At 41.1% G+C, this 23,729-nt stretch overlaps 1 protein-coding gene across 2 annotated transcripts in view; it reads right to left on the reverse strand.

The window, feature by feature from the left end:
• Nucleotides 1-23,729, reverse strand: part of fmn2b (formin 2b) — a 59,631-nt gene that overhangs the window by 11,711 nt on the left and 24,191 nt on the right. For both annotated transcript variants that reach the window (XR_005614047.1, XM_031739807.2), the window contains exons 11-15: nucleotides 22,654-22,783; nucleotides 22,072-22,218; nucleotides 16,477-16,536; nucleotides 5,142-5,262; nucleotides 4,771-4,863 (exon numbers count right to left, since the gene is read on the reverse strand). Coding sequence is in view for 1 of the 2 variants with exons in the window: in XM_031739807.2 (XP_031595667.2) it covers nucleotides 4,771-4,863; nucleotides 5,142-5,262; nucleotides 16,477-16,536; nucleotides 22,072-22,218; nucleotides 22,654-22,783 (551 nt within the window). In the remaining variant the exon portion in view is untranslated. The remainder of the gene's footprint in view (nucleotides 1-4,770; nucleotides 4,864-5,141; nucleotides 5,263-16,476; nucleotides 16,537-22,071; nucleotides 22,219-22,653; nucleotides 22,784-23,729) is intronic.

Genomic DNA, 23,729 nt, shown 5'->3' on the forward strand with positions numbered 1-23,729 from the left:
GATTGATAACAACAACTAATGATTAAGTGCAGAGTAGTGTGTAAACACAAAGTGAATGAAGAACCACTACTCAGTGCATCGTGGGATGCCCCCATCAGCCTAAGCCTAAGGGTCACCTTAGGCTTAGGCTGAAGCTTTAATCTTAAAGGGTCATTTAAAATTAAGCATTAATGTAAGCATTAATTAATGGTAGGACTTCTTTCTCCAAAAACACAAAAAATCTTACTTATAGTATAAGAAGATTATTTAAAACACATTAGAAAGGATCTTATCCCCCCTCACTAGATACAGTCACCATGCAGTTTGTTAGGTACATCTGTTCAGTTGCTCATTAATGCAAACAAATCAGTCAATCACATGGTATGTAGACACAATCAAGATGACCTTCTGAAGTTAAAAAGTTAAAAAACAGGAAATCAAGGCAACAAATCACATGAACTCACCAAAGTTGGACAATAGTAGACTGGAAAAATACTGCCTGGTCTGATAAGTCAATTTTAATTTCAATTTTATTCATGTACAATAACAATCAGTTCCATCTATCCATCTTCTTCCGCTTATCTGGGGCCACTTTGCGGAGGCAGCAGCCTAAGCAAAGAAGCCCAGACCTCCCTCTCCCCAGTCACCCCCTCTAAATTCTCCGGGGGAACACCTAGGCCTTCTCATGCCAGCCGAGAGATATAATCCCTCCACCCCTGGGGCCTCCTCCCGATGGTACATGTCTGGAAACCCTCACCCAGGAGGTGCCCAGAAGGCATCCTTGTCAGATGCCCAAACCACCCTAACCCTTTAGAGGAAGCCCATTTCTGCTGCTTGTATCCATGATCTCATTCTTTCGGTCACTACCCACAGCTCGTGACCACAGGTGAGGGTAAGGGCATAAATCGACTGGTAAATTGATAGCTTCACTTTTACACACAGCTCGCTCTTTACCATGATGGACCAGTACAGCGTCCACATCACTGCAGCTGCAGCAACAAAACCACCAATCAGTCTAAAAAATTTAAGCTCCTCCACTTGGGGCAGGAACTTGTCCCTCACCCGGAGTGGGCACTCCACCCTTTTCCAGCTGAGGACCACGGCCTCAGATTTGGTGGTGTGCTTGTCATTCCCACCGTTTCAAACTCAGCTAGGAATTGTTCCAGTGTGAGCTGGAGGCCATCACCCAATTCAATTCAATTCAATTTTATTTATATAGCGCCAAATCACAACAAAAGTCGCCTCAAGGTGCTTCATAGGTGCATAGAAAAACCCAACAATCATATGATCCCCTATGAGCAAGCACTTTGGCGACAGTGAGAAGGAAAAACTCCCTTTTAACAGGAAGAAACCTCCGGCAGAACCAGGCTCAGGGAGGGGCGGGGCCATCTGCTGCACCCCTGTTGGGGTGAGAGAAGGAAAACAGGATGAAAGACATGCTGTGGAAGAGAGACAGAGATTAATAACAGATATGATTCAATGCAGAGAGGTCTATTAACACATAGTGAGTGAGAAAGGTGACTGGAAAGGAAAAACTCAATGCATCATGGGAATCCCCGGCAGCATACGTCTATTGCAGCATAACTAAGGGAGGATTCAGGGTCACCTGATCCAGCCCTAACTATATGCTTTAGCAAAAAGGAAAGTTTGAAGCCTAATCTTAAAAGTACAAATAGTGTCTGTCTCCCAAATCCAAACTGGAAGCTGGTTCCACAGAAGAGGGGCCTGAAAACTGAAGGCTCTGCCTCCCATTCTACTTTTAAATACTCTAGGAACAACAAGTAAGCCTGCAGTGTGAGAGCGAAGTGCTCTAATAGGGTGATATGGTACTACAAGGTCATTAAGATAAGATGGGGCCTGATTATTTAAGACCTTGTATGTGAGGAGCAGGATTTTGAATTCTGGATTTAACAGGAAGCCAATGAAGGGAAGCCAATACAGGAGAAATCTGCTCTCTCTTTCTAGTCCCTGTCAGGACTCTTGCTGCAGCATTTTGGATTAGCTGAAGGCTTTTCAGCGAGTTTTTAGGACATCCTGATAATAATGAATTACTGTAGTCCAGCCTGGAAGTAATAAATGCATGAACTAGTTTTTCAGCATCACTCTGAGACAGGATATTTCTAACTTTAGAGATGTTGCTCAAGTGGAAGAAAGCAGTCTTACATATTTGTTTAATATGTGCGTTGAAGGACATGTCCTGGTCAAAAATGACTCCAAGGTTCCTCACAGCATTACTGGAGGCCAAGGTAATGCCATCCAGAGTAAGAATCTAGTTAGACACCATATTTCTAAGATTTTCAGGGCCGAGTACAATAACCTCAGTTTTATCTGAATTAAGAAGCAGAAAGTTAGTGGCCATCCAGGTCTTTATGTCTTTAAGACATTCCTGCAGTTTAACCAATTGGTGTGTGTTATCTGGGTTCATGGATAGATAGAGCTGCGTGTCATCTGCATAGCAGTGAAAATTTATGCTATGCCTTCTAATGATGCTGCCTAAGGGAAGCATGTATAATGTAAACAGAATTGGTCCTAGCACTGAACCCTGTGGAACACCATAATTGACCTTAGTGTGTGAAGAGGACTCTCCATTTACATGTACAAATTGGAGTCTATTAGATAGATATGATACAAACCACTGCAGTACAGTACCTGTAATACCTACAGCATGTTCTAATCGCTCTAATAGGATATTATGGTCAACAGTATCGAACGCAGCACTGAGGTCTAGCAGGACAAGCACAGAGATGAGTCCACTGTCAGAGGCCATAAGATCATTTGTAACCTTCACTAAAGCTGTTTCTGTGCTGTGATGAGCTCTGAAACCTGACTGAAACTCTTCAAATAAGCCATTCCTCTGCAGATGATCTGTTAGCTGTTTGACAACTACTCTTTCAAGGATGTTTGATATGAAAGGAAGGTTGGAGATTGGCCTATAATTAGCTAAGACAGCTGGGTCTAGAGATGGCTTTTTAAGTAAAGGTTTAACTACAGCCACCTTGAAGGCCTGTGGTACATAGCCGATTATTAGAGATAGGTTGATCATATTTAAGATTGAAGAATTAATTAATGGCAGGACTTCTTTGAGCAGTTTTGTAGGAATGGGGTCTAAAAGACACGTTGATGGTTTGGAGGAAGTAATTATTGAAGTTAACTCAGAAAGATCAATTGGAGAAAAAGAGTCTAACTTAACATCAATGGTACTAAGAGTAGCTGTAGACGATATTACATCTGTGGGATGATTATTGGTAATTTTTCCCAATGAAGACACATCATCTGCGAAAAGAAGACATGAGATTCTGAAAGCCTTCCTCCACTTGGTTACACCTAGAAATTCTGTCCATGAAAATTACAAAAAGAATCACTGACAAAGGGCAGCCCTGCTGGAGTCCATCACCCACTGGAAATGAGTCCGAATTATTTCCGGCTATGCAGACCAAGCTTCTGCAAAGGTTGTACAATGATCGAATGGCTTGTAGCAATGGGCCAGACAACTCATACCTCCCACAGTAAGCACAACCCACAGGACACGGTCGAATGCCTTCTCCAACGTCCACAAAACACATGTAGCAGGTTGGGCAAACTCCCATGCACCCTCAAGTATTCTCGAGAGGATAAAGAACTCATCCAGTGTTACATAACCAAGACGAAAACTGCATTGTTCCTCTTATATCCGAGGTTCAACTTACAGACAGACTCTCCTTTCCAGCACTCTGGCATAGATTTTCCCAGAGAGGCTGAGGAGTGTGATGTCCCTATAGTTGGAACACACCCTCCGGTCGCCCTTCTTAAAGATGGGCACCACCACCCCGGTCTGCCATCCCAGAGGTACCACCCCTGATTTCCAAGCAACATTGTAGAGGCATGCCAACCAAGACATCCCCACAACATCCAGAGCCTTCAGGAAATCAGGGCAAACCTCATCCACCCTAGGGGCCCTGCCACCAAGGAGTTGTTTAACTTCCTCAGTGACCTCAACGCCAGAGATAGACAAGGGGGGTTACCACCACAACAGGCACCAACCACCTTTGGCTTTGGCAATGGAGATGCTGAACATGGTCCACTCGGACTCAATGTCCCCAGTCTCAGCCTCAGATTGCTGGTGAAACTCTGTTGGTAGTGTATGTTGAAGATCTCGTGGACTGCAGCCTCTGCCAGGTGTTCCCAGTGCACCATCACTATCCCCAGGTAGGAGCACCCTAAAGCACCCCACCAAGCGACCAAGGGACTCCAAGAAGGCTGGGTACTCTAAACCAGGGGTGCCCAATCCCAGTCCTCGAGAGCTACTGTCCTGCAGCTTTTAGATGCATCCCTACTCCAACACAGCTGAATCAAATAGTTGGATTACCAATTCGGCATGCCATCAAGTCTGGCAAAGGCCTGATAACGAGCCATTCATTTGATTCAGGTGTGCTGGAACAAGGACACATCTAAAAGCTGCAGGGCAGTAGCTCTCGAGGACTGGGATTGGGCACCCCTGCTCTAAACCGTCGTTTAGCGCATAAGCGCAGATGACAGTCAGGACCCATTCCCAAACCCTCCCAGAGGGGATACTCGCTGTATGTGTGCTTATGCTTTATGCTGTAATGTAAAGACACGACAATACCATACTTTCAGACTGTACTACCATCCAATATAGCACCTGCTTGACAGAAACACAATATTTACATCACGGATAAGCAACCTGCAAATCTAGAGCAACTGCATGGTGATATCATGTAAATAAGTGTATGTATCTATGTATGTATGTATGTGTGTGTGTATGTATGTATGTATGGGGGTTACATCATTTACCTTGTTTGAGGAAATCATCCATCTTTTCTTTGAAAGGCTCCAAGTTCTCCTCATCTGAAATCTTACACACTTTTTCGACTTCTGATATGCATGCTGAGAAAATCAAAACAGTCAACCATTGAATGAACCATTTCAGCTTTATCAATATATTTCATGCACGCATGGAAGTATGAATCATGTTAAACCACTACAATGCCCCAAAATGGTTTTAGTTTGATTTTTAAATGGACTCAAAGACTTGTGACATCATTTTGACCTTTGAATGATGAGAGGTAGTCAGGTAATGGGTATTGGTCAGTTTCCAGGAAATTAATGCTTGTACAGTAAATGTATGTCCTTTAATCTGATGGAAATGCGGCTACTTGTGTTACCTCTCAGATCCTTCCTGAGTCGTGCCAGATCTTTCTGAAAATCTTCAAATTTCAGCTGCGAAGCCTGAAACAGGTCATGAGGCTCAGGAAGAGGATACACACATGTTTCCCTGCCAGCATCCTGGAAATCGACAAATCAATTAGGGCATAATACAATTTTTGAAATGAATCATTGATGTCTTACTGTTGGAATAACCATCCCTAGCATGCTAGATGTTAGCAATGCAATTTCATATGTATATAAATGAAAAATAATTATTATAAGCATGTAATAATGTATAATGTATATAGTATATATACATATATACTATATACATATGTGAGTACATTCCCGGGACTAACAAGCTGATCTACACCACAGCAGCAGTAATCAGTGAGATGCTTGGCTACAAATTGAACAGCCACAAGGAGTAGTGCCCTCCATGGAGAAGGAGGCTAGAGGCCAAGATCAAACTAGCACGCAGGGATAGCCAACTATCAGAGCTGCAGAAAGGTGCAACAAAGAAGGTGCCTAAGGAGTACAGCAAGCTGTCCATACCTGAGGTCTTAGAAACTGCCAAACAAAGACTGACATCCTTGGCCAGCCGCTTGAAGAGGAACACCAGAGAGATCGAAGGCAGGAGAATTAACCAGCTGTTCTCCACAGAACCAGCCAAGGTGTACTCTCAGTGGCAGGGGAACAATATGAGAACAGCACCACCAAGGCTGGAGACGGAGCAATACTGGAAGAGCATATGGGAGAAGGACACAACCCATAATGGCAATGCTCAGTGGCTTGTGGATCTTAGAGCAGACCACAGCAACCTCCCTGAACAGGGTCTGGTAACCATCACATTGGCAGACATCCTAGAAAGGGTCTCCAGTATGAAGAGTTGGACATCACCAGGCCCTGACATGGTTCACGCCTACTGCCTGAAGAAGCTGACTGCATTCCACGAGCGTCTGACAGCACAAATGAACCAGCTGCTAGTTGATGAGAGACACCCAGAATGGCTAACCAAAGGCCGGACAATCCTGATCCTCAAGGACCCCCAGAAGGGTCCGGTCCCATCCAACTACCGGCCAATAATCTGCCTCAGTACCACGTGGAAGCTCCTGTCAGGCATCATAGCAGCTAAGATGAACAGGCACATGGCTCAATACATGAGTGGGGCACAGAAAGGGATGGGCAAGAGTACCAGAGTCACAAAACACCAGCTACTGGTAGACCAAGTAGTCAGCTGAGACTGCAAGACTAGGCTCACCAACCTTTGCACTACCTGGATTGATTAAGAGAAGGCCTATGACTCAATGCCCCACACCTGAATCCTGGAATGCCTAGACCAGGGGTCGGCAACCTGCGGCTCCGGAGCCGCATGAGGCTCTGTAGTCTTTATACTGCGACTCCGTGGTCTGGGAAAATAAATTGTAAAAGTATTTAGCTGAAGTGTATTTTATTTGTGTTAGTTCTTTTTTAACTTGTAGTTCTAAATTGGAAGATTATCATGATCTTGAAATATAAAAATAAAATGATATTTTATTATTTTTCGTCGCTCAAAATAAGAGTCACACTCGCGGAAGCCGGTATATCCACCATAACACCGTGCATTTATCAAGACTTTCAACCCAAGTATGGAGAAATGTAAGAAAAGAAAAATATCTGAAGAAAATAGAACATTTAATGATGCCTGGGCAGATTTGTTTGCATTTACTTCTGACGAGAGCGGCCTACCAGTATGCCTGCTTTGTGGATTGTCGATCTTCGGATCCACATACGTATTTTGAGCAGCTATTCCCAACCATGAACTATGGTAAAAACAAAAACCGCTCACGCCTCACAGACGACAGCTTACAGTCCTGCGTAAAGATGAAAGTGACTTCGTACAGACGCTGTGCGTAGAGGTTCAGGAGCAGAAGTCCCATTGTAAACATATCACGGCAGACCCGATGATGTTTGCATGAACACGGTTTACAGCTTCTCTTTATTGACCACTTTTCACACACGGTTGCTGTACGCATGCAGCCGGCTGTAGCTTTCCAGCTCACAGCCCGACACATAACACAACAGCAGAGAGAGCACAGACTTTAAGGCGGCGAGATGTGATTGCGGATGACGCTCAGGTGCGACCACCTCCCCTGCAGAGGCACTGGAGGTCATGCACCGCCATATACATTAACCAGGTAAAATAAATATTTATGCAGATATTTTGCAAATATTTATTATTCATTTTTTAGGAGCATAGTGCTTTTTTCCAATTGTTTTTAAAATTCAGGTCAAGGCTCTGCTACACGCTCTGAAAACCCAAAGGCGATATAAGGATGATGACTGAGTTTTTGTTTGCTACATGAATAATTTAAGTTCAGCTTCTTAATTCATTTAATAGAGACCTTCAACTGGATGTTTTTCTTTTTTGTCATAATTTTTTAAGAGTTCAAAATGTGTTCATTAAATAAATAAAATTTCATTTTCTTTGTAGCACTTCATGAATTTCATAAGCAACACACTATAGTTGTTTATAAAAAGCATGATGGTAAAAAACAATGTATGCAGTGTTATCTTTGATAATTTAGATGTGAAAAAGTATTTGCGGCTCCCAGTGTTTTCTTTTCCGGTTCCAAATGGCTCTTTGGGTCTTAAAGGTTGCTGACCCCTGGCCTAGACCTATACAAGATCAACAGGACCCTAAGAGCCTTCATCAGGAACTCAATGGGAATGTGGCAGACAACACTAGAGGCCAACTTCAAGCCCATAGCACAAGTCACCATCAAGTGCGGGATCTACCAAGGAGATGCCCTGTCCCCACTGCAGTTCTGAATAGGCCTGAACCCCCTCAGTGAGATCGTTGACAAAACTGGCTACGGATACTGACTGCAGAATGGAACACTTGACAGCCACCTCCTGTACATGGACGACATCAAGCTGTATGCCAAGAGTGAATGAGACATCGATTTGCTGATCCACATCACCAGGATATACAGCAATGACATCGGAATGTCGTTCGGACTGGAGAAGTGTGGTCGGATGATAACAAAGAGAGGGAAGGTAGTCAGAACTGAGGGGATCAAACTCCCAGACGGCAACAAGAGCAGGGACCATCATGGAAGAACAGGCCCCTGCACGGTATGTACCACCGGCAGATAGAGGAGGTGGCTGACATCCAGAAATCCTACCAGAAGCTGGACAAAGCTGGACTGAAAGACAGCACAGAGGCACTAATCATGGCAGCACAAGAACAAGCTCTGAGTACAAGATCCATAGAGGCTGGGGTCTATCACACCAGGCAAGACCCCAGGTGCAGGCTGTGTAAAGATGCCCCTGAGACAATCCAGCACATAACTGCAGGGTGTAAGATGCTAGCTGGCAGGGCATACATGGAACGCCATAACCAAGTGGCCGGCATAGTATACAGAAACATCTGTGCCGAATATGGCCTGGAAGTCCCGAGGTCAAAATGGGAGACACCCACTAGGGTGGTGGAGAATGACCGAGCTAAGATCCTGTGGGACTTCCAGATACAGACGGACAAAATGGTGGTGGCTAACCAACCGGACATAGTGGTGGTAGACAAACAGAAGAAGCAGCCAGTAGTGATCGATGTAGCGGTTCCCAATGACAGCAACATCAGGAAGAAGGAACATGAGAAGCTTGAGAAGTACCAAGGGCTCAGAGAAGAGCTAGAGAAAATGTGGAGAGTGAAGGTAACAGTGGTCCCCGTGGTAATCGGAGTACTAGGTGCAGTGACTCCCAAACTAGGCGAGTGGCTCCAGCAGATCCCGGGAACAACATTGGAGATCTCTGTCCAGAAGAGCGCAGTCCTGGAAACAGCTAAGATACTGCGCAGGACCCTCAAGCTCCCAGGCCTCTGGTAGAGGACCCGAGTTTGAAGGACAGACCGCCCGCAGGGGCGAGAGGGGAATTATTTTTTCTTATATGGTCTATTAAGTATGTTTCTGAGATAGCTCCTGTCTCAGGAGAGATAGCTCCTAAAATTTTTGCAATAAACAATTACATGTATCAAACAGTGAAATTTCATTTCTTGCACTGACTTTGCTTTTCTGCAACATATGACACACCAGAAATGTAAATACACTCATCACAGGCATAAATGTCATTGTAATTTGGGGCTTTTTTAAAACTATTTCAATACACTATATATAGTGAAGCATACTGTGGTACTGAAGGTTTTCAAATGTCTCAATGAATTTAGCAAAGCTCTAAGAAGCAGAACTGTAGATTTAAGTTGGGAAGGTCTCTTGGAGGCTTGTCTAAACAACTGCAGAGTTCAAGATTATCAAACAGCAGTGATGGGAATAACGGCGTTACAAGTAACAGCGTTACTAACGGCGTTACTTTTTTCAGTAACGAGTAATCTAACTAATTACTATTTCTATAGTTACAACACCGTTAGCGTTACTAACAGGAAAATGTGGTGCGGTTGCGTTATTATTTTTCAACAAACAGACGGTTAAAGCTGCCTTCAGCTTACTGCATCTTATATCAGTTGTACGGAAGTAGCCGTAAGTAATCTGGACGCTACAGCTTTAAGCAGCTGCGCGCGCTCCCGCGGACAGCAAACACTTTCTAGCATACGATCACTTTTTGGCACAACACCTGGAGCTAAGGGGGCAAAACAATCACATGAGTGCTGCTGTTTGACTGAGGAACAATAAAGTAGTCGTGGTAAGCCAATCACATGACCACTTGTAGAGGACAAAGCAACAAGGTGATATATACCAGTTTTTAAATTGTGTTGATAGGCCACGTAAAACCAGAGTCATGATAAACAATATATACGCAGCGTTTTTTCCTGAATAGTTTCGTCACGTTTACTGTCTAAGGACAGCACTAGCAAGCACTCTCTGCTTATGACCAAAAAACCCTCAAAAACAGCCCTTTCATGTTGGTGGAAAAATGTACAATGTCGACCAATCAAAAAATTATATGGCAACATGACATTTGGTTGTTTAGGAAGAGGGGGAAGTTTTAGGAGTGATGGCGAGAGAGAGAGAGAGAGAGAGAGAGAGAGAGCAGAAAAAGAGAGAGAGTTTTGAGATGTGAGAGATTTGTGACGTTTAGCGTGTTTGGAGTGTGTAGTTAATGAGTTGTCTTGTGTAGTTAATGTGTAGTGTTGTGGATAGTTTTGTGTTGCGTGTCAAAACAATGCAGCAACTGCTGAATGAAAACAGGAGGAGTGATACACCTGCTGCTGTCAGACCTGCAGGTATCAGGCTGTGATGTTCTCCTTTATAGTGGACAGAAATTGTTTTTTTGGAGTGGCACAAAATATTGTGTGGCATCTTATTGAATGCAGAACACCTGATTGTCATGTAAATAGTTTGATTTTAGATCAATTGTGTTAATATAGTATGTCAAAATGAAAACATAACTGTAAATTCAGACACGTGAGGTTGTGCTGAAAACAATGATACTAAAGAAGGCAAAGTAAATAGTTTTTATTTATTAAGGTGAAATGTAGCGGTAAAATCAAAAGTAGCTAAAAATGGCCAATTATAACCTGGACCCCATGGTTAAACTTTTTTTTTTTAAGTAATAGTTACTTTTCAAGTAATTAATTACTTTTAGAATCTTGTAACTCAGTTACTAACTCAGTTACTTTTTTGAAGAAGTAACTAGTAAGTATAATTAATTACTTTTTCAAAGTAACTTGCCCAACACTGTCAAACAGTCATATGTAAGTTATATGAATGTCACTATTTTGCCAAGGACTGGAATAAGACTCAAACTATCACCCTCAGAAAATTAGAATGTTCAGAAAATGTTTGTCAACTACCAACTACCAAACTGCTGTAACACCAATATCTGCAGTAAGTGAATGTTATATTGCATCTGTGTGAGCTAACCACACCTTATGTTCTAGGCGTGGGTCCTTATCCTTTTCTGAATTAGAGCTTTTGTAACTTGTAATTGGGCAGTCCTTTTGTTGTTATCTGTTATAGTTCACTGTAAATAAACACACTGAACACTGAATCCTCTGATTCTACATTTGAAGTCCAGTCAGTCCCTTAGTTATGACAGAACAATCAGGTCATAAAATGGAGTGAGAATTTCAATTTCAAATTCAGTTTTATCACCAACAACAACAACAACAACAACTCAGTCAGGACCCAGTACAAGCCTTAATGCAGGGGAGGCGTGATGAGCTGATGCAGCTCTGGTGTATCAGCCTCCCAGCAGCGGCGCCACAGACACGCACCAGCACAATCGTGTCCTGTCTTTCCCCAGCTATAGCCTTTGCAAGACACCTAACCATTGCTGCCTCCAGAGAGCGCTCTCCCAACCCCCAAGGTGTTCCCCGGTGAGTTAGAAAAGAGTGGACGTTTTTTGACCCAGTGTTTTCTGGTATTTAGACAAAGTTGTACTCATGCTACTGACAGTGCCAAGTTGGCTTTTTCAGTGGAGTTATTATGCAATTGTGTGCTGAGATAGGCGCAGGCTGTTTTAAAGACCTATACTAAGCTCTCTTATAATGAATTCATTATCAAATTTAGGGCAGTGTTCTGCTTGCAGTTAGCCAAGGTAAGCGTGTTATAGCAGCTGATTTTTGTTCCAATTTGTCCCAATTGTTTTAGGATACTGGCAGAGGAGACACACTGGGAGGAAAAGGTTGTGATAATAACTTTTGTTCTTGGTGTGTGTAATGATCTGAAACGAGAACTGGCCTAAAAAGGGTTATATCACAATGTGGCTGAAGTTTTCAGAAAGGATTTGGCTCCTTCCTTTTCTTCCCATCATCCATATGACTATGCCACAGATCTGCTCACGGAACTCTGTTCTCACTAGTCACCTTTACATCTTGACTAAAACTGAATGCAAGGACTAGAGAAACACATCACTGACTTCCTAGCGCCTGGTATCATTCGACCATCCTCGTCTCCTGTTGATGCAGGGTTCTCCTTCATTGGGAAAAATAACAAGACCCACTAAACACTGGACATCAGATAGATGTGCAGATCATGTTTATATTGGAGAATTGGTCAGTCCATGATCAATTCTGGACATCTATACAATGTTCAAACTAGTTCCACAATTTCAACGTCCAACTATAACCCAGCTTGGACATCACTATGACTGTCAGGGCTCTGTGTGCGGGCAGGCAGGGATGGAGGACCCAAATGCAGGACTCGTGGAGACTGAATGGCAAACTCAAAGAATCTCAGCTTTATTGCTGGCACGAAACAAAACATAAACCAAACTGAGAACGCTATGACAAGAACACAGAGGCAATTCTGAGGGTATGACATGACAGAGAGCAAAGGAAAACACAGGGCTTATATACACAGCGGCGTAATCAGGGAATGGGAAACAGGAGGGAGACACAGCTGAGAGAAAGTTGTCTTGTGACAATGATGTTCAACATTTCCACTTTAGACCGGGTCATTTTTTGGATGTCATGTGATATCTATGACAGATGCACGTAATTTACATGATTAATAAATGTAACTTATCAACATTATTGTTATCAACATGATACATATGAATACTTTGGACATAATTTATTATGTTTTAGCCTATTGATTTATTCAGTACATGTGGGTTGGGTTTTTTGTTGTTGTAATTCAACATTTTACTCTTTTTCTTTAACTGGTTTATTTACTTAACTTATATGTTTGTAACCAGGTTAAAACTGTCATTTAAATTGTTTAAATATGTTGAAATATTAAAAATGTTGAAATACATGTTAATATGTAAATGGTTAAATAATGCCTGATAATGGTTTAAGTATTTAGAAAAATGTTCAAATTCCTTTTAAATGAAGCGCAATGTGTTTAATAATTTTGAATGAGCATTTGCATTAAATATGGTCATTTTTACAAGTATCCTGTTTTATCGCGAAGAGTTAATGATTGTATGACAAAGTGAACATGGTTTTGATTGGTAGCTGGACTGAGAGAAGCTGCAATGGAAAGTATGTGAAGTTTGTGCAAATTTGTTTGGACTATATGCTCGACAGTCTTTGTCAAAAACCTCCTTTTGCAAACTGCCTGTGAGCCGGGGACATTTTTTCTTGAAATCCACTGCGCATGTTTACTTTAGTTTTAGCATCAACAACCTGCGCCGTATTAGCGAGGTTCACTTATCACTTTGCATTCCTTCACACATAACTGTTTCCCATGTTTCCAAAGGGTGGAGGGCATGTTTTCTGTACCAGTTATTTTCCTGTAGGTTTTTGGCTCAACAGCTAGTTTGAACTGGAAATACATTACACCTTTCTATGTGTCTCTAGTTATCAAAAGACGTCCACACTGACCACATTTGGGCTACAAATAGCCCACACACGGAGGTCTGACAGATGTCAACACTAGTCGTTCAGTAGATGTTTAAAAAGAGACGTTACTTGGTGTTACCAAAACAACTCTTTCAGTGGGCCAAATTTAGATGTTCGAAAGTGACATATTAAAGATGTCAGTCCACCACACTCATTTTATGCAGTGGGGATGCTATGGCCATGTATCAGCTTCCAAGGTCAGAATGATAAAACCATCAAAAACAAATATCCATTATCGCTATTATAATTTAGAACTGTTGCAGGGAGCAACAGTTCTAAACTCGAGCTAAAAAATGCTTACCACTTTGTTTGCATTGAGGAGAGAGACGATTACACAACTGAGACGTTTTGAAAGTCATATCATGCCATTTGGTCTCAGTAATGCTCACGCTGTTTATCAGACCCTTGTTAATGATGTTCTTCATGACTACCTGAATTGTTGTGTTTTTGTTTGTCTGGATGATCTCCTCATTTTTGCCAGCAAACTGTCTGAACATCAACCTCACATCCATCAAGTGTTGGAGTGTTTGCTGGAAAATAAACTTTATGTCAACGGTGAGAATTGCAAATTCCGTGTTAAAGTTCCTTTCCATTGTTGAGAAAGAGCAGATCAAAGCTGACCCTGCAGACTTTCAAGCTGTTTTGGACTGGCCTATTCTACAACCCGTAAACATCTCCTGGGGTTTGACACTGGTTTACCTCAATCTGGTGGTAATACTGTCTTTCTCACTAATAACTACTATATTTTTCAAACTTGCTCATTCTGTTGCCCTCTCCAAATTCCCTCCTGCACCAGAAACAGCTCAGCTCTTAGTGGACCATGTCTTCTGTCTTCATGTGATCCCTCTGGACATTGCCTCCAACTGGTGGCCATGGTTTACATCATGAGTTTGGAAGGAGTTCTGCTCTATTGTAGGTGCCCAGGCAAGCCTCTCTTCTGGTTCTCACCCATAGACTAACAGATGAGTCAAAAGGGCAAATCAGGATTTGGAAGCAGCTCTCAAGTGTGTTGCTTCTTTGAACCAGTCCACCTAGAGCACATAACGTACCTGATAGAACAGTGGTTGCCAAACTTTTTTTTGCCAGGCCCCCCTTTGTTTTATAAGAAAAATGTTCGCCCCCCCCACAAACACATCCTCCAAACACACACACCCATATTTTGCTCCATTGCGGTTTATTTCACACCTCCAACATTTAGTAAATGATTGAGCAAATACAAGTAAACGGCAATAAATTACAGGTAGTAATAAAATATACTACTAACTCTTTTACGCTACGTCCACACTTACACGGGTATTTTTGAAAACGCAGCTGTTTCTATGCGTTTGGGCTTTTCGTCAACACGTAAACGCCGTTGCGATTCACCGAAAACGGAGATTATTTAAAACTCCTTTTTTAAGTTTACGTGTGGACGAGGAATACAGAGTTCGTCACGCAAAGTCAAAGGTATGTGCCTCTTTTCACGTCACGCTGTGCGCCACGTTATTGTTTACATGAGATGAATTGCAGAATGGCAGATAGAGACAAAATACTGTTACTGTTAATCTATCTGCAGTTTTTACACGCTTACATATACACACGCAGTTACTGTCCCTGCATTTAGAAAGGCAGAGGCGTCATGGTGTGATTATTTTACGGGTAGTTGTTTTTTTTCCTGTGTAATAATGTTCAACATTGCTATCAATACATTTTTCAAAAAATGTCTCTCTGTGCAAAATGGTTTCAAAAACATAAACAGCTGTGGGATACTGTTTGTCCGTGATTTGAACCGGGGGAACAAATTACGGCAGGATCAGCCTGATGTTATTTGTATCCCGCTGTAACTTTACTGCATAAAGAGCTAACATGTCCAAAATGTCAGGAGTAGTTAGTTATTACAAGAAGTGTTTGTGAACTAAAAATCAACATTGGATCCTGTTTGTCCGTGATTTGGAGAGCCCAGCGCTGCTCCCGACGCAGGGAAAACTAATTTTGCAGGGGAGACCTACCTTGGCACTTGTGCAGGTGAAGCCAAAGGGAAGATATGCTTCACCATATTTTCCTGTCTTTGGCTTGGAAGGAAGTTGGTTTGGAAACATATTCAGCGATGCTTCATCTCCTGGTTTGCGTTTGTGTGGGAGCCCCGTCAAAAACCTGTCCACAGTGTCCAAGCGCTCTTTTTGTTTTTTTCTTTTCATACCGGGCCCCCCCTGCAATGGCTCTGCGCCCCCCCTAGGGGGCGGGCCCCACACTTTGGGAACCTCTGTGATAGAATACGTTCATAACTCCATAACATCCCCGGGAACTGGTCTCTCATTTGAGGCATCCCTTGGTTGTCAGCCACCACTGTTTACCACCACAGAAGGTGAAGTTTTGTTCCATCTGTTCAACATCATTTTCGTCATTATCACAGCAACCCACGCTGCACTGTTATGGACGAAGGAGCAAAACAAACAACTGGTGGACTGTTGTTGCACTCCTGATCCAAACTAACTGCCCAGTCAAAAGGCTTGGCTTTCTACTAAGGACAAATCTCTTAGGACCGACTCCAAGAAACTCACTCCTGGTTACTCTGATTCTTTTGATAGAGAAGCTCAAAAGGACCAATGTCTACTTGTTTGAGGTTAACCTCTCAACATGAAGATATAATATAATCCATGTATCTCAACTAAAACCCAGTTTCTCCAGTCTCTAGGCAGGAAACACACCAATTTATATAAACTACCAATTTTGCCAAGAAGAATGGTTGAATATTTAGCCAGAATTATATCAGAAGCACAAACTTCTCTTCAAATATTGGGGGAGGTATGTGGATATAATTTTGACTGTGCGGATTAGAGAAAATAAAAAATTAATTTAAACTTGTGCACCCAGTTCTTGTTTGTCAACGTCATTAAAGATGTATGCTGTTCAATCATTCCACCCCACAAAAGAACAGTTCGATTAAATCATTAAAAGCAGCAGAATTACAATCTCATTCATGCCCATGATGAGTTTATGTAAACGTCTGACCACAACTACGTTTGTGAGAATCGACAGCACAAATCAGTCAGTCTTAACAGGAGAGGACAGAATATGTGAAAATTTACCTCATCAAAGTGTCGGAGGTAATATGCAACAATGTAAGACAGAAGACTTTTCATGCCGTCCTGTATGTGGAAAAAACACACATAAGTTTAGAGGAGTGAAGATGGCAATCAAACAGCATCATTATACATCATTTAAAGCGCCTTGAGGTGACTTTTGTTGTGATTTGGCGCTATGTAAATAAAATTGAATTGAATTGAATTGAATTGAATACAATTTTCCGTTAATGCACTGGTCATAACTACATGGCTATAGAAAGAGTGAGCAGGTAAAAAGACACCACAGAAACAGAAATATACCAAGACGTGCAAGGGTAGAGACTCCAATCTACAATCATGTCTTGCACATCAAAATTGTCAATAAAAGTCTGTCCTAAAAGTTTGCTGAAGTTCTCATTATCATGATTAACTCCTGTCAATAATTTTATGGATTTTTTGCTTTTTTTTGGACACCATTTCAAGTGTCTTTCCATACTGTAAGGATCTTCCTTGTGACCAAAATTGCCCTCACTTTCATTGCCACAAAACTGTATTTGGATGCAGTGGGAAAGACTGAGAACGTAAACATAACCTTGGTGATACTGGTATTTCATACATAACAATTTACCTATCTAAATGTAGAGCTTTTTTTCTGAAAGAGGTAAACCTGCTTACATTCTTGAATAGCATTTGTATATGTTCCTGTATCTGATTTCCAACATAGGTCATTGGTTGTTACACTGCTCCTATGAAATTTAGAAGGGGTAAAATAAATCCTAAGTATTAATTTAAATTATATGAATTTTTGCTGGGCTTTTTGTACATTTATCAGTATTTGAGAGTATTCTAGACTACTCCTTCTGTTTTATATCAAAGCCTAAGTCCTTTTGTTAAATGATCCTCGGGTTATTAAAGTAATTCTTTGCTAAGTATTTTATAAAACACAGCTGCCTTATACTTCATGTAAGAAAGATCCAGAAAGTCCCTCACTGGGGACTTTAAATTGGCTTTTAGTATTTTAGTCTCAAATATGTACAAATATCAGTTGTAGATATTTCGAAAACATCCAAATACTTCCAAAACATAACGACTCAAAGGTCCAATTTTATGCTTGCCCTTCTTTAAAGCTATTGTATCCAATACAACCCTCATCTGTACAACAGGACTGTTAAAGAAGAAATCTTCTCTATTAGTAACTGTGTCATGTAAGAGAACACCCAAAAATTTAAAAGGGCTTACTAATTCCTTTTCAATTTTGATCCAGCTTAACTCAGAATAATATCCTCTGCCATGTTTAGACCCATTCCTCTTGACCTGTGGGAGTATTTATACAGGCAACATCACTGAGACATAGTTGAACTGGGAAGCCGCTACCATTTTAATCACATTAATTTTTCCCACAAAATAGAATTCTATTTTTAATTAATAATCTAGATTTATTTATTTATTTGAGCAGGTTTTATATTTGAGGTACTAATTTTTCCAAATCCAGGTTTAAAAGAATCCCTAAGTATTTCATATCTGAAGATAACCAGTTGAAACTTAATAGAGCAACATTTTTACAGGAGTGTGACACTGATATAAGCATACACTTAGATTTGTGCCAGTTATTTTACAGTTAAGATCCTAAATGCATTCAATCGAAGACAACAAAAGGATCCCAGCACGAGATTCAGGAGATGAAATGTAAAGTCAAAGGGTATATTTATTAAAGAACTCTTGATCAAATAAATTGCAAAACAAATGTGTCAGCTGAGCTGAACAATTCAAGATTAATGAGACCATTGAGGTAAAAAAAACTCAATATAAACTCATGAGACTATCAAAATAAAACAGGAACAAACGCACACCGAGAGTCAGACTAAAACATGCAAACTTGACAAAGACAGACGATAAACAAACAAGGAGACAAGACAGAAGGAATACAACAGGGACAGAAAACAGAGACCAGATGAATAGAGATAAACTAGAATGCAACACACTACAAACAATGGAAAATAAATTAACAACTATTCACATACAAAAGAGTGAAAACACTGAAACAAGTGATCCTCAAAACATGGCCTAAGAAGAATGGCTCTACTTCTTTTTTGTTAAGAGTACCAGAGGATATACACTGCTCAAAAAAATTAAATTAACACTTTGAAACAAATCAGACCTCAGTGGGAAAACATCATGCTGGATATCTATAGTGAAATGGACTAGGTATAAGATGCCACATTGTGTGATGGAAAGGAAATTTATCAACCTACATAAAGCTGAATTCAAAGGCAAATCAAAGTGAAAAAATGATGGTGCAGGCTAGTCCATCAAATTAAAAAGGAACTCGTATTTGTATAGCCCTCAGTTTCTTGTGTTCATGCCTAAAAATGTTGGGGCTTGCTTCTAATGAGACAAGAGATTGTGTCCTGGGGGATCTCTTTCCAGATCTAGACATGCCTCCCAGAGAACATGTGGCTGGATCATGTCACTACTGCAAGGTGAATGAAGTGTCACTGCTTGATGCTTTTCGCATGCCCTGGGTCAAGAAGCTCTTGGACCGGTTAGCAGTGCTCATTTTTCCATGACACTGGATTTATCCAAGGGCTACTGGCAGATTTCCGTGTTGGTCCAATTGGTCCAAACTCTGTAGAGTTTGGATCAATTTGTTACACTTCTGTTCAGCTTGTTCAGTGCACCAGCCACCTTCCATCACTTCATTGACTGGGTACTGTGGACGCACGATGCATATGCTGCCGCCTACATGGATGATGTCATCATCCATAAGGACACCTGGGTGAAGCATGTGCAGCAGATGGCCGTGGTCCAGGTGTTCCTGAGGTATGCTGTACTCATGGCCAAGCCAAAGTGTGTTAGAGAGAGGCCTGAGACAGGCCATCCGGTGGGTGGTCAACTCGTTTCATTATTACCTCCTGGGTCGTTCATTTACCCTCTGCTCAGACCACGCCCTGCTGCAGTGGCTCCACCACATGAAGGATGCCAATGCCACCCATGGAATCTGGCTTTTAGTTGTAGTACATGTCCTAAAAAATGTGAAACTATCGGGAAAAAAATACATGGAAGAAATCCCAAAAAGTTGATTCGGTTCATCTGGACGTAGCATTTTCAGTGGGAGAAATGTTTTGTCACTCATCCAAGTGACTTCTTCAGTCTTAGGTGACAGCAGGCTTCCCCAGCCTTTTACAACAGTACATTTGCATAATGAATGAAAATAGCATTACTGGCGAAGCCAGAACAATGGGCTGTGAGGTCAGTGTCTTGATCATTGTTATGCAAATTGTCATAACCATTGATCAATAACCACTAATCAATGACCACTGATCAATGGCTATGAGTACCATTTACAGGGACTTGGGGAATGGCTGCCATCACAAGATGGTGAAAGATGTACAGTAAGGTCCCCTCCTCAATTAAGAGACAGACCGTCATCCTTGCCTTTTCACATAAATAGCATCCTTGACTCTACGCTGAAACCAGCGTTCCTCCCTGTCCAGGATGTGTACATCCTTATCATTGAAAGAGTGTCCACTGGCCTGTAGGTGTAAATACACTGCAGAGTCCTGGCGAGTTAGCTCTTCTGTGCTGTGCCATCCACTTCGCCAGAGGATGTTTGGTTTCCCCGATGTACAAATCATGGCAATTCTCCTGGCACTTAACAGCGTACACTATATTACTCTAATTGTGCTGGGGGACCAGATCTTTGAGGTGGAACAATTTTTGGTTCAATTCAATTCAATTTTATGTATACAGTGCTTCACAGCACTTTATATTGTAAGGTATACCCTGCAATAATACACACAGAGAAAAACCCAACAATCCTGTGACCCCTTATGAGCAAACACTTTGACAACAGTGGGAAGGAAAAACTCCCTTATAACAGGAAGTTACCCCTGGCAGAACCAGGCTCAGGGAGAGGCGGCCATCTGCTGCGACCGGTTGGGGTGAGAGAAGGATGATCACGTTGTTGTCATTACTAAGCGATGGGCATGCCTTCCTCTCTTCCATCCTGATGTTGGATGCTGGGGGCTTTTCATTTTTGAGACAGGCCAAAACTCTCTTTCCACGTCTGCAATGTTGTTGTTAAGAATTGCTGTTTTTGTGGCTGGGATCAGTTCCACTTGTGGGAATTGTCTCGGCATCACAGCAAAGTTCAAAGCTTTCGTTTTTTTCTGCTTGGGTGAGTTGTCTTTCTGACAAATTTTTCACCCACCTCTCCACATCCTTAGTGTGCCATCCTTCTTTCTTCTGGCCACTGGGGACACTCTCTGTATTTTGTTGGTGTTTCTGATGTACAACAAGTAAGTCAAACTTCCTTTGTTGCCTAGTCCTAGACTTTTCATGTCTAGGGCTTTCATCACGAGCCTTCTCAGTGAACTCAAACAGCTTTTGAAGAGTATTCACATCTAGAGCACCGTGAGTCTCTGTCGCATCCACTCCTCTTTAGATCTTGGCACATTGATGGTAAAATTTGTTCCCCTCATCCGTTCATTGAGCAGCTAGTTCTGTGTCTTCGGAAGGATTTTTGTTGCTTGGAGACCCCTAACTGAAGAGCTTGTTTGTAGGCTTTTAGGAGTAATCCTGTTTCGTCTGCATCTGAGGATGAGACCTATGCAGCACAGCACAAGTCTATTTTCTTATTAACTAGCAAACACCATCAACAGCACACAAAGCAATGAGCACAACATTATAACCTTGTTCACTGAAGAGTTGAAGTATAATTATCATTTATGTTTTCTGTGTAGTTATAATTACTAGAATATTACTTACTTCATTAAGTCTGTAATAGATGGATGAATGGACATTAGTTACAATCGAACAAAACAAGTGTTTACCATGTTATAATCCGTTTTTACATTGTGAAAAAACCTCATAAGAGAGATGTTTGTATTTGTGAAATAAATAAATAAATAAATCATAATTGTCTCCAGTGCTAGTAGCGCTGGTACTCTTTTTTTGATTGGACTAAAACAAGTGAGGAAATATAACTCTGTGTGACTGTATTACTTGTACTCTGAGCCAAAGCTGTTCATGCATCTGCCCAGTCATGTAACTGAAGATATTCACCAGTATTTATGAAGATAAAACACCACTGTCATTTGTTCACACTGTTGCTAAAATCTTAGTTTTAAATCAAACAAAGCACAATTTAAAATTCTATTAATGTTCAGCTTATGACTTGGGTAAATGTCATTTAATATGTCAAGAAGAATAGTGATTTCTGTCAGTGCCTTTGGTGCTAGTGCTTTTCTGGAGCACTCAGAGCACTTATTCACCCATTCACACACATTCATATTGAATCAAAGAGCACCTTGGTGTTTCAGACTGGACCAGCCAGGGATCGAACGACCAACCTTCTGATCAGTATACGGCCTCCTGATTACTTCCTGAGCTAATGCCACACAGCTCAATGAATATTAACTTTTATTCAGTAAGGTGCAGTTTATTACCTCATAATGGACTACACACATAACATTTGATTAAGCCTCTATTAAACTGCATTGCTGAATACTGTGAATATATTACATTTAAAAGGCATGGATGTAATCTGCAAGACCAAGACTCTTTATTTTAGAATGTAGGGACAAAATAATACTTTGTTTTCAGCATTCGGTTACTTACACTGCTCTTTACATCTTTAAGTTTCGGCAGGATGTCAAGGCTGAAACCATCAGCTTGGCCTCTGGTTCGATTGCCACCATTCATAAAGTTACCAAAGGCCAGAATCAGACCTAGAATCTTCTTCACTGTTTCACTGTCCTGTATTACCTGTACAATGAGATCAGACAGACAGAATGAAGAAATCATGTGACTGTATTGATTATACATTAGGTAGAATTATTACTTAAGTAAGTTCTTTTCACAGCTTTGAAAGCATTTCTTCAACAAGAAACAGTCTTCAGGCTTTTACACTGCACTGCTTTTCATATATGTGCTGCCCTGCACACTGAAAGTTGTTCTTTTTAAGTTTCCTCATTTCAGACTTTATGCTAATAATGAAAACACCTTTTCATGAATGTGTATTATTCATTATCCTGAAACAAATGATTCATAACCAGATCTAATGGCCCTGTTCTTAAACTATATAAATCTATGGGTATATACATGGACTTGGGGCATGTTTGTCCAAACTTCAAAGATTTGTACATACATGGATATATGGGTATGCAGTTATTGTATTCTGCTCTTCACATTTTGACTCACCTTGCATACCCTCTGCAGTGTGTCCAGTTTTCTTGTGATAGATGACATGCACTCAGAAAAGCTGGACTGGAAAAGGATGCAGAAAACTCTACTGTTGAAATTTGGGATCAAGGAGAGCTGGTAGAGAAATCTTTAATGCAGAAGAAACAAAAAGAGCATAGCATTAACCTATATAGTTACTTGTAAACTTGGTCCAACCCTGCCCTTATATACTAACAAGTGAGAATATTTAATATTTAATTTGTCTAAGAATCTTGTGTTTGAGGTGGGTATCAGTGTTTTAATTTTGCAGGTAAAGCAGAGGATTCAGTGCTGAGAATTCTTAAATTATGTACACAACTTTGGAAGTCTTGTGTATCCTGCCCTGTTTCAGATTATCTGGCTGGCATGTAAGGGTTCAGCAAATAATAACAATAATATCTATCCACGCATTCTCTTTCACACATCCTTAACGGGGTTGCGGGGGGGATATCACAGGGATAACACATAGAGACAGACAATCATTTACACTCACATTCACACCTATGGGCAATTTAGAATCACCAATTAAACTAACCCTACTAACTGCATGTTTTTTGAACTGTGGGAGGAAGCTGGAGTACCTGCAAACAGCCAACGCAAACATGGGGAGTGCATACAAACTCCACACAGAAAGACCCCGGCAAGATGGTGGAGTCAAACTCAGGACTTTCTTGCTGTGAGGCAACAGTGCTAACCATCATGCCACCGAGCCGTCCAATATTAATGATAATAATAATAATAATTTGAAAAATTGTCCTTCTTTATTTACTTTCCTTTCACTGCCAGTGCAAATGTTGTAGTAATGATAATTACCCTGTCAGACTATAGCCAGGCTGACAAAGAGATAGAACTCTGTTGACAACTTAAACATTGTTTTCATGAATTTCTGCAATAATAAAATTTTAACCATTAGATTGGTCACACAGGTGCATTGTTAAGTAGAGCAACTTTAATAAATGTTAATATTTAGTTAGACTCGATTGATTTTTCTGAGTTAACATCAATAATTTCTGAGTGGTTTGGTTTCAATTGCCCAAAGATTTTTTTCCATGATT

Source organism: Oreochromis aureus, linkage group 8 (genome assembly GCF_013358895.1).
Source record: "Oreochromis aureus strain Israel breed Guangdong linkage group 8, ZZ_aureus, whole genome shotgun sequence".
NCBI lineage: Eukaryota > Metazoa > Chordata > Actinopteri > Cichliformes > Cichlidae > Oreochromis > Oreochromis aureus.